At 38.8% G+C, this 15,055-nt stretch overlaps 1 protein-coding gene across 1 annotated transcript in view; it reads left to right on the forward strand.

Annotated features, from left to right (window-relative positions):
* The window catches only part of LOC135097617 (neuroendocrine convertase 2-like), a 52,459-nt gene that overhangs the window by 10,551 nt on the left and 26,853 nt on the right, over nt 1-15,055 (forward strand). The window contains 2 exon segments of the mRNA XM_063999555.1: nt 4,724-4,840; nt 4,842-4,868. Coding sequence (XP_063855625.1) covers nt 4,724-4,840; nt 4,842-4,868 — 144 coding nt within the window.

The raw sequence follows: 15,055 nt of genomic DNA on the forward strand, positions 1-15,055 counted from the left end.
AATATGTTTGTTTGTTTCCGTGTGTGTATGGATGAGTGAATGTATGTGCTCTCTCTCTCTCTCTCTCTCTCTCTCTCTCTCTCTCTCTCTCTCTCTCTCTCTCTCTCTCTCTCTCTCTCTCTCTCTCTCTCATTTGCCTTTCCAGACAGCTCTCCCATTTTTTTTCTTTTTATCTTTACTTTCGTTACAAACTCACACACACACACACACATACACACGTCACCTGGCACAACAAAAATACAATGGATTTACACTCAGTCATTTTGCAAACAGACCTCGTTCATTCGCCCATGCAAAAAATAAATAAATAAATAAATAAATAAATAAATAAATAACACCAGATACTCATGCAGGCTTGTCACGGCTCTCCTTGCTCCCCTTCCCTAGCTTAATGTCTGCAATCTGCCAACCCCGTGCAGTGGGTAGAGGTCTAGTAAGTTAGTATCCTTCCATTTAAAACTGGGCGTAGATGCTGAAGATACAAAAGTTCTGAATTCTGGCAGCAATTACTTAAAGCTTTATTTTATTTTCCACCTCTTGTCCTGTCGTGGTTATTTTTTTTAATTGTAATGTCAAAAAAAAAAGTAACCGTCATTTAAAATTTTGGTTAAGATACTGAAAGCGTTATAAGTTAGACAGTGACCCTTTCTTTGATTTCTTTTGCATCTCTTGCTCTGCTATGGTTCACTTTTATCGTAACCCTGTCGACAACATGAAAAAAGAAGTAACTGGGGAAAGATACTGAAGTTACGAGTTTACAGTTCTGATAGCGATTACTTCCTTCCTTTGCTTCTTTTTTCAACCTTTCCTCCTGTCGTGGTTCATTGCAATTGTAAGTTCGCTGGCTACATAAAAAAAAAAAAAAAACGTAATTGACTCTTAAAACTGAAGGAAGATACTTTAGAGTTCTGACAATGACAACTTCCTTTTCTTCCTATTAAACCTTTCCCCCTATCGTGGTTCATTTATACCGTTAGCTTGTCGACTATATAAAATTGTTGACTACATAAAAGGAAAAAAAAGGAAATGCCACTTAAAACTGAAGGGAAGATACTGAAAATACCGAAAAACAGTTGAGTTCTGACAGTGGCTTTACTTTCCTTCTGTATCTCTTGTTTCGTCCTGATTAATCTAGATTGCATAAAAACATACGAACAGGTATCAATACACTTCTCGTAATTTTTGGACGTTTTTCTAAATTATTTTCATTTTAGGACTGGCATCTTTAGTGGGCATCTTTTTTTTCTTCAGAACCATCTCTCTCGTTTTGCCGTTTTTTTTTTTTTTTTTCCTAACTTGCTGACCACATAAAAACCTTCAAGACACGTAATTTTTGGATGTTCTTTTTGGGTTATCCTTTTTTGGGACTGGCAACTTTACTGTTCTTTTTTTTTCATTCTTTTTGTCGAACTTGGCCAAGACCTTACATAAAAAAAAAAATAATAATAATAAGTAAAATAGGATGGCAAATGATAACTACTTCTGGTTCCTTATAAGCCTCTTTGTTACTCCCTTTCTGTACTTAAATATATGCAACTTACCAGTCCCCAGCAGTGATTAGCTGAAAATATAATAAATTAGATATAAATTGAACGGGGAAAATTTAAGGAAGTAAAAGAACAGAATGAAAAGCTTTAGTAAATAGGCAATAACCATGTTTGTCGCTAATAAATGTAATCCTGGTGATTTTCTAGTTCTGTAAGTGGCAAGCATTGACACTAACTGTTTCCTCATTCATTTCCGTGTCATTGTGTGTGTTTTCCCTCAAGCTAAACTCCTCTGATATGTTGACAGTTTCCGAACAAAAGCAACTGACAGATTCTCGGCAGATCTGATGAGTTAAAATTTGGAAAGAAAAGCTAAAAGACACGGGAAAAGAACGACGTCAAGAATTAAGATAGTGACTGCAATTCTCTTACCTTTTTTTATATTTCTTATTGTCATGGGTCGTGTTGTTTATTAGATTGCAGAGTACATAAGGACTAGTTCATAAATAGGATAGTCAGTGAATGGGACAGAAAAGCTTAGCAAGATTATTATAAGCGCAAAGACATTACTTTCAACAGAAGACTGTGATTATAGTTTCCTTGCTCTCTCTCGTCTTACTGTCGCGGTTCACGTTTCTTACATACAATACTTGGTTCACAAATAGACAGTAAGTGTGTGGGACAGATTTACCATGATCATTATAAGAGCAGATATATTACATACTTTCAAGAGGAGGTTGCATAAAGTCATGGATCTCTCTCTCTCTCTCTCTCTCTCTCTCTCTCTCTCTCTCTCTCTCTCTCTCTCTCTCTCTCTCTCTCTCTCTCTCTCTCTCTCTCTCTCTCTCTCTCTGATAAAAGGTTGCCTGTAGGGTAACCTCTCTCCCCTTCCATCCTCTCCTCCTCCTCCTCCTCCTCCCACCACCACCACCACAACATCACCACCATCACCATCACTAACAACAATTCCACCACGACCACCAACCACACACACACACACGCACACACACACCTATTCCGCTGCCCCCCCCCCCCTCCCAACCCTACACACACACCTATCCTTCCCATTTCCCCCACCACGCGCACCTGGCGGCCCCCACGGCTCAGGTGGTTGGGGCGCCTCGAGGATAACACAATTTCACGGGCTGGGCTCCACAAGACGGCTACAGACGCATCCTGCTGGTCCCATCCCTCAAACCTGAAGGTTTGGTGTGTGTGTGTGTGTGTGTGTGTGTGTGTGTGTGTGTGTGTGTGTGTGTGTGTGTGTGTGTGTGTGTGTGTGTGTGTTGTAAGGGGACACCGAGGAGACGAGGGATGTAAAGTTAGAATTAAAATGAGAGAGAGAGAGAGAGAGAGAGAGAGAGAGAGAGAGAGAGAGAGAGAGAGAGAGAGAGAGAGAGAGAGAGAGAGAGAGAGAGAGGAAAAAAAAGACAAACCAAAACAAACAAGAACTTATTTTACGCCATTTAATTCACGTACTTAACCCTTTCACTACTATCAAGAACATATTTCCTAATCCACAGAACACGTAGAGACATTTTTTTCCTTGCTCTATGGCCTCCACTAAACACGAAACTGGTTAGAAATGGGAGAATCTACTCTTTCAACATTTCTTTCTGTCGTGTAGATGATTGTATAGTGTACGGTGTTGTTAGTGCTGTGGCTTGTTACCTAACGCAGTGAAAACGTAAACTATCTTCGCTTTTTCTCATCAACATCTCGCGTCTCTTTCAAAGCCACACCACACCACAGGACACCACACCACAGGACATCACAGACACACACACACACAAAAAGAACAAAAAAAAAAATACAAAAATCACAAACACCAAATCAACACTAACCGCCTTACTTGCTCATAAACAAAAACCCAACCAACAAGGGTAACGTGATAACACTACCACCACCACCGCCGCCACCACCACCACCACCACCGCCACTCACTGTCAGGCCTCATAAAGAAAAATCTGCTAACGTGGCCTGTCGCTCCAGAACGTGACCCACCTTAAGGTCACAGAATCTTAACCCGTATTACTATGTTGGGGGAAGGGAGAGGAGGAGGAGGAGGAGGAGGAGGAGGAGGAGGAGGAGGAGGAGGAGGAGGAGGAGAGAGGAGAGAGAAGGAGAAGGAGAAGGAGAAGGAGAAGGAGAAGGAGAAGGAGAAGGAGAAGGAGGAGGAGAAGAAGGAGGAGAAGGAGGAGGAGGAGGAGGAGGAGGAGAAAGTCAAGTGCAGGCTCGTTCCTACTCCCTTCAATGTGTCTCGAGAGGAGGAGGAGGAGACGAAAACGAAGCAACGAAGACAAAGACGAAGAAGAAGGATAAAATGATAAGCTGGAGGAGGAAAAGGAGGAGGAGGAGGAGGAAGAGGGCGGCGGCGGCGGACAAAAAGGATGAAAAGAAAAAAAAATGAATTATGAGCGCAAAGAATCATTAATGACTTGCCAATCACGATAACCTATCTTTTTTTATCTTTTTACTCCTTCATTATCCTCGCAGCCTCTATTACCCAAGTCAGCTTTCCCTTTATCACCCTTGTTTTCCAGCGCCTTGTTCCCAAAACTGCCAATCATTTGTTAGTCCTGCCCTTCTGTCTCATCCTGCCATGCCAAACTCCATTTTATGTGCCCGACTCTTGGGTTTTTCCTATGCTTCCTATTGTAAATCCTCGAGTCCCCTCTCAGTCTCACTTCTAGACACGCCCATATCACCTCAGACTCACTTCTTGACACGCCCAGCCTTTCTACCTTTGCCCCAAGTTGACGTACATTCCAGTCATCTAAGAATGCACATCCTGAAGTCAGCACCCTAAGCCCCTCATGCACGTCTGAGTAAACATTTTTGTCTGCAGCCACTAAGCGAGTCTCTTCTCACTCTGACATATTCAAATTTACCCCTAAGTTGATCATGCAAGTCTTCAGTAACCCTCTTTGTTTGCAGCTACTAAGCGAGTCTCTTCTCACTGACAGATTCAAATTTATCCCCTAAGTTCTTCACGCAGGTAATCAGTAACCCTCTTTTGTTTGTAGTCACTAAGCGAGTCTCTTCTCACTCTGGCAGATTCAAATTTAACCCCCTCTAAGTTCATCATGCAAGTCTTCAGTCACCCTCTTTGTCTGCAGCCACTGTGCAAGTCTTCTCTCCCTGGCAGGTTCATATTTAGTGGCCAATCTCTTTATGCAAGTCTTCAGTCACCCTCCTTGTCTGCAGCCACTAAGCGAGTCTCTTCTCCCTTCCAGGTTCACAGCGTGGTGCAGCAGGCAGGGTTCCGCAGGGTGAAGCGAGGGTTCAAGGCCTTCCGGGTAGAGAACCTGGTCCCACTCCATACCCTGCAGGCCCCCAGGCACCCCACCGACCCCCTACTTCCCCTACCAGTGGTACTTGGTGAGTATGATGCTGTGTGTGTGTGTGTGTGTGTGTGTGTGTGTGTGTGTGAGTGTGTGTGTGTGTGTGTGTGTGTGTGTGTGTGTGTGTGTGTGTGTGTGTGTGTGTGTGTGTGTGTGTGTGTGTGTGTGTGTGTGTGTGTGTCATGATACAACAATGACAAGATCCTAAGGCGCCGGATAAGATTACAAAGTGAGATCTTTCCTACTGATACATGTTTGTTGTCAGTGGTGTCTCAAAATTATATCATGAACTTACACTACTCTCTCTCTCTCTCTCTCTCTCTCTCTCTCTCTCTCTCTCTCTCTCTCTCTCTCTCTCTCTCTCTCTCTCTCTCTCTCTCTCTTTCCTGCAGTGTGTTTATACGCCTGCCTTCTCTTCAACTACCATTCCACTCGATAACAAAAGCTAATATGGATTTTCCTCTTCTCGCGTTGTGCGTTCGTTATTTTTTTTTCTTTTTTTTCGCTCCCAAATCCTTAATCCGTAATGAATCCGGTACGTCAATATTTCGTTTTTCGCTGCTTGATCCGTAATCCGTAATGAAGTCACTGGTCAGTATTTCATTCCAATATCTCGTTCTTTTTCTTTTTTTCTTTCTTTCTTTCCGGTATCACAATCGTAATCCTAAATCTGCAATGACTATTTCGATTTCCCGCTGCTTGATATTTTCTTCCTCTTTTTTTTTCGTGTCTTGTTGTATCACTAAAGTCCTATTTACTGCTACGCTCTTCTCTTTGTTTTTTTTGTTTTTTTTATGTAGGAAGGATACTGGCCAAGGGCAACAAAAATCTAATAAAAAAAATGCCCACTTAAATACTTGATACTCACTGTTAAAATAATTTGCTTGCATGGACACAGAGACAAAACAAAAGATTAGTAGGTTAGTTTTAGCTCCCCCAAGGCTGTATATCCACTACTTGAAACACTGTAGTAGAATTAAAGAAAAATAGATGCATCATTATCAACTCTTTCACTGCAACACAAAACAATTAGTAGCACCAGAAGCAATGCGTGAAGTCTTTATAAGCATCTACAAGAAATTTGGCGGTGAAAAAGAATACATTTTGCACTTTCTTCCTAATTCAAAAACTGGCTGTGGCTGTAAAAACAAGTAGAGATGTCTCGAGTGATGGGTAATTAGGGAAAGGTGTACCAAGTGGCAGATAAAGGGTTAAGGACACTGCAGCACAAAAATAAATGTCTGAAATGTGCTTCTCGTAATCATTCCTAATTTCCTCCCCGATAACTAGACATGGATAAATTTTACAAGAGAGGATTTGAGGGAGCTGCCTTAGATGAGTGCATTAGTGGAATGAGAGAAACTATGACAACGATCTATTTCTTACCTTCGCTTTGGTGATAATCATACTACCTAGATTCCCACAGACACTAAGAGTAAGTCACTAAAGTCTTCGTTCCTGATGAAATGCCCCTGTACTGATACTGCAAAACACTATACACTAAAAAACACTGGGTATAGTTTTTTTTTTTCCCCTATGAGCAGGTATACGGACACATAAATGAATCGATAGAAAGGAAAAGGATCACAAGCATATACGCAGCTGATGAGATTTTGAGTCAAAGAGAAAGACGCAATGGCTGAGTTCCTGATGAAGCGTTCCTGTGTTGATACTGCAGAACAATGAGTATAGTTGTTATTTTTTGCACAAGCTGGTACACGAAAACAAACGGATCGACAGAAAAGATCACAAACAGATGCGGAGCTAATGGGATTTTGATTCTAAGTGGAATAGCATGACACACACACACACACACACACACACACACACACACACACACACACACACACACACACACACACACACACACACACACACACACACACACACAGAGAGAGAGAGAGAGAGAGAGAGAGAGAGAGAGAGAGAGAGAGAGAGAGAGAGAGAGAGAGAGAGAGAGAGAGAGAGAGAGGGGGGGGGGGGGGGGGGGGAACAGCCGCATAACTAAGGTGGAAATGTGACAAGCTATGCAATCAAGTTATGTGTTGTTCCCGCAGCCTGCTTGTAATGCCCTTGTGAAAGGACGAGGAGGAGAAGGAGGAGAAGGTTCTTTGTCCCCATTATCCTCATTCTACGAAGAGAACACGCACACACACACAAACACAAATGAATACACACGCCCACCCATTTACACACCCACCCATCTACACACACACACACACACACACACACACACACACACACACACACACACACACACACACCTGTGTGTGCGCGCGCGCACAGGAGCCCACCACCCACTTAAGTCCCAATGCATGAGTTTGTCTGTCTGCCTGCCTGTCTGTCCTGTCTGTCTGTCTGTCTGTCTGTCTGTCTGTCTGTCTGTCTGTCTGTCTGTCTGTCTGAATGCCAAGTGTTTTAAGTCCGGCCAATCGTGACGCAATTTGCAAGCAACACAAAGATTCACTCCTCTTGTTGTTCTTGAAAGTCGGAAAAAAAAAAATACCGAGGAAAGATTAATATTATAATTTTATATCCTAACATGTATTCCTTTCCCGACAACAGATGAAAAAACTTATTGAGATACCTTTTTTTTTTTGCCTTATTGCCCGTATATATATATATATATATATATATATATATATATATATATATATATATATATATATATATATATATATATATATATATATATATATATATATATATATATATATATATATATATATATATATATATATATATATATATATATATATATAACAACATTCTAATGACAGCTCAGTACTTTACTTTCTTGTCTAGCAGTTTAAGATTCACGGGTTTAATCTCTCTCTCTCTCTCTCTCTCTCTCTCTCTCTCTCTCTCTCTCTCTCTCTCTCTCTCTCTCTCTCTCTCTCTCTCTCTCTCTCTGATGTTCCACCATTTGTCAGGTTCATGGAATCCTGGATGGTCTCCCACACTTGACGGTCAGAAATTCCTCTCTTTGTGCAAAACTGGTCCATTTATACGCATTGTCTTCATTGTCATCATCCTCGTCGTCATCATCGTCGTCGTCACTATCATCACGACCCGAGGAGCGTGTATTACATGGGAAAATTCCGTCACTATTTCAGAATCCAGGCGTGTCTTAATTTTTCGGGGTTGAATATAATACAAGATCATTACAACATAAGAAATAAGAACATCTGAACACCAGAAGGGAGATGTAATGAAGCAAAACGGCCAGTTGACCAACACTTCATAAAAATATCCATCTTTTGTTACCATCCATAAAATTCATCAAAAAATTTATTGCTGGATAAATATGTAGACTTGTTAACAGATGAATATAGAGAGACAAGTGGATAAGTAAATAGACTGAAAGGTAGATATGCTGATGAACTGGCAGTTAGGTAGGATTGATAGATACTGGGTTCAGAAAGACAGTAGATAGATAAGTACATAGAGAGACAGACAGACAGACAGACAAAATAAATAGATAAATATACTGACACAAACAGATACATACATGATTAGATTGAGAGATATATAAACAAAATGATAAATACATAAATAAATAAACAAGTAAACACAGACATAAAGGTAAACAACTGAGAAAAAAGGTAGGTAGGGAGCCAGACACACAGACAGACACAGTTACATAAGACAGATAAATCTCCCACTGTATAAGGATCATTTCCCTGACCCACGCACCGAGCATTTAAGGAGGGGCAGATAGGCAGGGAGTGTGGCTGGCGGGGAGGGAGATAGAGAGGGAGGAAAGATGAAAAGCCCGCCAGAGGAAAGGAAAAAATATATATATTTATTTATATATAACGTGAGGCATTAAAAAAGATAGATGACTCCATAAAAAGAGGTCATACTGCGCCTCGTGATGCACACTGGTGATGGAGCGTCTGACGAGGGCCACGCGAGGACACTGCCCCCCACCCACACACACACACACACACGCACGTCTTAAGATAGGTGGGAAAAAGACGCGTGTCTCTACATATATTATTTTTGTTTAGTTTTCCCTTTATTCTCGACTATGATTTATTTATTGTTTTATTCCTTTGTTTTATACCTTTTGGGACTGATTTTTTTTTTTTTATTTCTATTCTCGATTCAGATTTTTTTTATGTACTTTTTCTTGGACTGATTTTAATTTTTCTGGATTTTTTTTTTTTCGATATTCTTTTTCATGAGGCAAGATGAGTGGTCTCTCTCTCTCTCTCTCTCTCTCTCTCTCTCTCTCTCTCTCTCTCTCTCTCTCTCTCTCTCTCTCTCTCTCTCTCTCTCTCTCAGATAATAAATAGAAATACATGATGAAAAACTGAAGCAATAATGATGATAATAATAATAATAACGATAATAATAACAATAACATCATCATCATCATCATCATCATACACACATACACGCACACACGCGCGCACACACACACACACACACACACACACACACACACACACACACACACACACACACACACACACACATACACACACGCACACACACATACACATGCTACGCAGACATGAAAGAGAAATATTATCAGAGCCATAACCATTTCACACACACACACACACACACACACACACACACACACACACATGATGAAGTGGGTCGATATGCACACACATTAGTCAAACATAATGGCTGTGTGCGAAATTAAACCATTCACTACATTTCACATGCACACACACACACACACACCACACACACACACACACACACACACACACACACACGGAGCAGCCGGGATTTCTGTTATGGAGTGTGATTAGATACATACATACATACATATATACATACATACAAACATACATGCATACAAACATACATACACACAGACTAATAGATGGATAGACAGATAGATAGATAGATAGATAAACAGACAGGTAGACAAATAAACAGTTACACGACAAATAAATGAATAAATCACCCCAGATTAAACCTGAAATTTTGCTGTTTTTCTCTAATTCTCAAAAATCCTAAGATACGCACAACTGCTTATAAAAATAAACAGATTTAAAAAAAAAAAAAGAAAAGAAAAAAAGAAAAGAAAAAAAAAAGAAAAGAACAATTATTGTAACAGTATTTACATTCAGAGAGAGAGAGAGAGAGAGAGAGAGAGAGAGAGAGAGAGAGAGAGAGAGAGAGAGAGAGAGAGAGAGAGTCATTACTTAGCGAACGTGTGAATGAAACCATAGATCAATGAATGGCTCACGTCCACGCTTGCATTGAATGACTTTACTCTGCTACTCTCCCCAGGTCATTTATTATCACATCAGCATTTCCTCTCTTTTACCAATACGCAGTGACATTCCGCCATTACGAGCCGTAGTAAATTAGTAATGCAAATGTTATATATCAATTAAACTTTTGCTACCAGTGTAATTCAAACCGATTCTAGTGAGGTACTGGCGTTAATCTGTGGAAATTAGGAATAAAAATGTAATAGCAGTAAATTGGTAATGAAAATGTAATAGCCAGTGAATTATTAAACTTTTGCTACTGCAGCAATGTATTTCACGCCATTTCTGTTGAGGTATGAACGATAAACGGTAGTAAATTTGTAACGAAAATATAATATTCAGTATATTACGAAACTTTTGTTGCTGCTGTAATTTATGTAAGGTATTAACACTAAACCATAGAAAATTGACATCAGTGACTGCTTCAACTTTGTACTACTGATGTATTTCAAGCCATTTCTGGTAGCCAACGAAAACCATACAAAAAATACAATAACAAAAACTCATATTACGTAAGAAGCATAAAACCTACGAAAGATAAAGACGCTATATTTGTGTCGATTTTTAATGACATTACAACACTTACTGCATTTCAGGTATTAAGGACAGTTTCAATGAGCAAAAACTGAACTATGTGCATCAAGATGTTTTAACTTTTTCGAGGGGGTTGTCAAGATCACTTTCCTCATAGTCTTGGATAATTATTTCTTATTACACGTTGGGGACTGGCACCTTTTGTGTGTGTGTGTGTGTGTGTGTGTGTGTGTGTGTGTGTGTGTGTGTGTGTGTGTGTGTGTGTGTGTGTGTGTGTGTGTGTGTGTGTGTGTGTTTGACTTTTCTTGCCCTTAGCCAGAGTCGTTCTTACCTAAAAAAAAGATGAATAAAAAAAAACTACTACTACTTCTTTGTTATTGTTGCCATCTTTGAAAATTACTCTCGAAACTTCTAGTCTATTAAACTTAAAGACAATTCAAAGCAAGTATGTTAATATCGTTGAGTTGTTAATAACAGAAAATTTATCTTCCCTGAATTATTAGCCCTCTGATAATGACCCTCTATTAATTTCATTTGAGTAACTCCAAGAGCAATTACGAAGCAAAGATCAAAACACATGCACCAAAACACTTTCACTAAATTATCAATCATCTCCACTGCGAGGGTCATCTTTCAAAGCCATTACCTGATATTTATGGATGAGGATGATAGGTGGAAGCAGGCAGGCATGCTTTATTGCGTAATATAGTATAGTATGAGTATAGTATGGTTTATTGACCACTATCTATCTATATAGCAGGCCGACAATCCTGCAACGGGTGGCCCAGACAAAGCACCACACCCTCTCACGCACATCACTCACACTCTTTTCCCTGTCGGCTCCTGGTGAAAAGGGATAGTCTAGCGGACCGACCCACTACACAATTACATAAAATAATTATAATCGGGTAAAAAAGTTAAACATAGTGCGTAAACTAACTAAAACCACTGAAAATAAACAATAGTCCAAAGAAGTGTATAGATATCACTTGTGTGGCTGCACCAACGATTTTAATAGAATCATAAAGGGAATGCCACGCGTTGGACTGATGGCTTCTTGCAGCTCCTAAGTGTTCTTATGTTCTTCAATCAGTACAAACCCATTTCACTGAGCTGAGACGAAGCCACACCAGTCAATGGATTAAAGTTATGCTTCCAATGCGATGTAATTCAGGAGACTTCTGGTAAAGTTGCCGCACTGATAAAGTTGAGATTTGTTTTTCATTCGCGGCCGATAGTAACAAATGTAATGTCCGTTGAATTATTAAAGTTACTTTACTATTGTAATATATTTCAAGGGATTTTTTTTTGGCGAGATTGCTGCACTGATAAAGTTGTGTTCAGTTTTCCATTCATGGCCAGTTGTTATAGAAAGTTTGTTTGGTGAAATTATTAAAGTTATGCAACCGCAGTAATGTATTGCAAGAGGATATTTGACAAGGTTAGTGTAATGATTTTTTTTTCTGCATTCACGGTCATTAGTAATAGAAATTTTAAGTTTCGTGCAATTACCGAAGTTCTGCTACCCACTGCAGTACATCTCGAGACTTTTTGGTAAAGATGCTGCATTGATAAAGTGGAGATGTGCTTTCCATTCACAGCCAGCGGTAATAGAACTGTAATATCCATTTGATCATTAAAGTTATGTTGAAGTATCAAAAAAAATACTTCATGTGACTTTTTCGTAAGGTTGCTACAATGGTAAAGTTGTGTTCTACTTTTCAATTCACGACTAACAGTAACAGATATTTTAGTTTCGTCAAATTATTAAAGTTATGCAGCCAGTGTAATATGTTTCAAGGGAATTTTTGGGCGAGGTTACTGCACTGATCAATTTTGTTTCCAACTCTGGCATTCACGGTCATTACTAATAGAATCGCAATACTTGTTGAAGCGTAATACTTATTGAATTATTAAAGTTATACTACCACTGCCATACATTTCAAGGGGAACTTTTGGCAAGGTTGCTGAACTGATAAAGTTGTCTTCTACCTTTCAGTTAACAGCCAACAGTAATAGAAATGTAATATCCGCTGAATTATTAAAGTTACACAAACACTGTAATATATCTCAAGAAACTATTAGGTGACATCGCTACACTGATAAAGCTGTGTTCACCTTTTGCATCCACGACCACTAGTAACAGAAATGTAATATAATACCCACTGAGTTATGTTAAAGTTAGGTTACCAATGTGATATATTTCATAGGACAATCTGGTAAAATTGCTGCACTGATAAACTTGTGCTATGCTATTCAATTTACAACCAAGACGCAGATACTGTTTTATGCTGAGTGAATTATTAAAGTTGTACCATTACCTTGCATCTCTTCACCCCCCCTTCTCCCTCCCTCACCATTCCGCGGCCTCCTACGACTTGACCTTGTTTAAGAGAGAAGTGTCAAGGCGCCTCCAAACCAAATTTCATTCTTCGTTTGCAATTCGTTACTCTTTTTTTTTTCAGAGTGAGACAATCAACGAGCAGTTTCTTTATTTTTTTTCTTTTTTCAGATTTTTTCCTTGGTCTGCCTCCCTTGTAAATAAAAAAAAATACATATATATATATATATATATATATATATATATATATATATATATATATATATATATATATATATATATATATATATATATATATATATATATATATATATATATATATCAAGAGATTTTTGGTAAGGTTCCCGCGCTGCTAAAGTTGTTTTTTTTTTTTTTTTTCAGGGTCAGTAGTAATTGAAAAGCAATACTACGAGTACGTACATCATTACATTAATCAAAATTAGTCACATGGCCATGAATGTAATATATTTTAGGAGGCTTTTTTCATAATTTTGTTACACTGATAAAGTTGAGTTTTGCTTTGCATTCAGGGTCAGCACTAATAGAAAAACCATATTATGAGTTTGTTCATTAAATCAAAGTTATATGCAAAACTTTGAGAGGTATTTCATAATTTTGTGACACAAATAGATTCGTGTTCTGTTTTGCTTTGGGGGTCAGCAGTAATAGAACAGCAATAATACGAGTGCTTGCATTATTACATTAATATAAAACACATGGCAACAAATTTGTGAGTTTTTCCTAATCTTGTTTCACTGAGAGTCGAGTTCTGCTTTACATTTAGAATCGGTAATAATGGAAAAGCAATATTACGAGCGGGTGCATTATCATATCTAAGTGACATGCTCATAAATATATCACACTTCTCAGCGGACCTTCATAATTTTCTTGCAGTGATGGACTCGGTTCTACCTTCCATCCAGACTCATTAGAAAGACATGGTTGCGCATTACGTGCATTATTACATTAAAGTCACACGGTCATAAATATACTAAACTTTGGGAGGCCTTTCACAAGTCAAAGTCAGCCCTGCTCCCCATTCAGCGTCAGTAGTAATAAAGAGCTTTTCTATTACTAAAAGCTCTTTATTACTATTACAAGTACGTGCATCATTATATTCCAACGGCCACAAATATATTACACTTTTGAGAGGCCTTTCACAGTCATGCTGCACTGATAAAGGCCAGTTCTGCCTTCTCTCCAGGGTCACCACACTAGAAACGGATATAAGTATTACGTGCATTATTCGAGTTACGAGGACAGACAGCACACTTTAGGACCCCTTGCGATGTATTGCTGCCCGGATAAAGTGGTGCTCTGTTGAGCATTCAGGGCCACCAGCCATGGATGGGTCGTGTTAATGTTACGTGTGTTATCAAAGTTAGTGGTTGTAATGTACTGTGCCTTGAGGGATGGTGCACAGAACTAAACTGGCCAACGGTGATGGTAAAAAAACCATCACCGTCGATTTATATGTGAAGTTAAATTTCTTTATTTTTTGTTTACATTTTTACTTATTACTATCTTAGTTTGTGTTACTTGTTTGTTATTCTATTTTTAAAGAGCGGCTTTTTTTTTTTGTGTGTGTGTGTGTGTGTGTGTGTTCCTTGACACAAAATAGATGTAAAAAACAATTTTTAATACATAAAACAAATCCTGTCTCATTTATAAAGATTATTTTAGTTATTGCATTCATGCCCAATAATATATGTAATGGATAATAATATGTAATAGATAATAATATTATGTAATGATATATGTAATGGTTAACAATATTATCCATTACATGAAAAATTCACTACGCTTGCATTAAGAGACCCTTAGTGATACTGTTACTTTATGCACAAGGGAGGACGACCTAAGACCAATAAACAGACTCGGGGATAAAAAACAAAGAGACTTCCAACTAAGATAAAAACAAGAGGTTCCAACTGTCTCTCTCATGCAAGGAAAAGGAAACCCTACTTACGAAATAGATCAAATCGTACACCACCTTCAAGGCCGAGACCATAACCGTGTCAACTGCCGCAGCTGATTGATTAGTTCTAGACGCAATAAAGCTATCACTAAGGAAGGTGAGAGATAAGATACTGCCACCGATACAGC

Source organism: Scylla paramamosain, chromosome 4 (assembly GCF_035594125.1).
Source record: "Scylla paramamosain isolate STU-SP2022 chromosome 4, ASM3559412v1, whole genome shotgun sequence".
Classification (NCBI taxonomy): domain Eukaryota; kingdom Metazoa; phylum Arthropoda; class Malacostraca; order Decapoda; family Portunidae; genus Scylla; species Scylla paramamosain.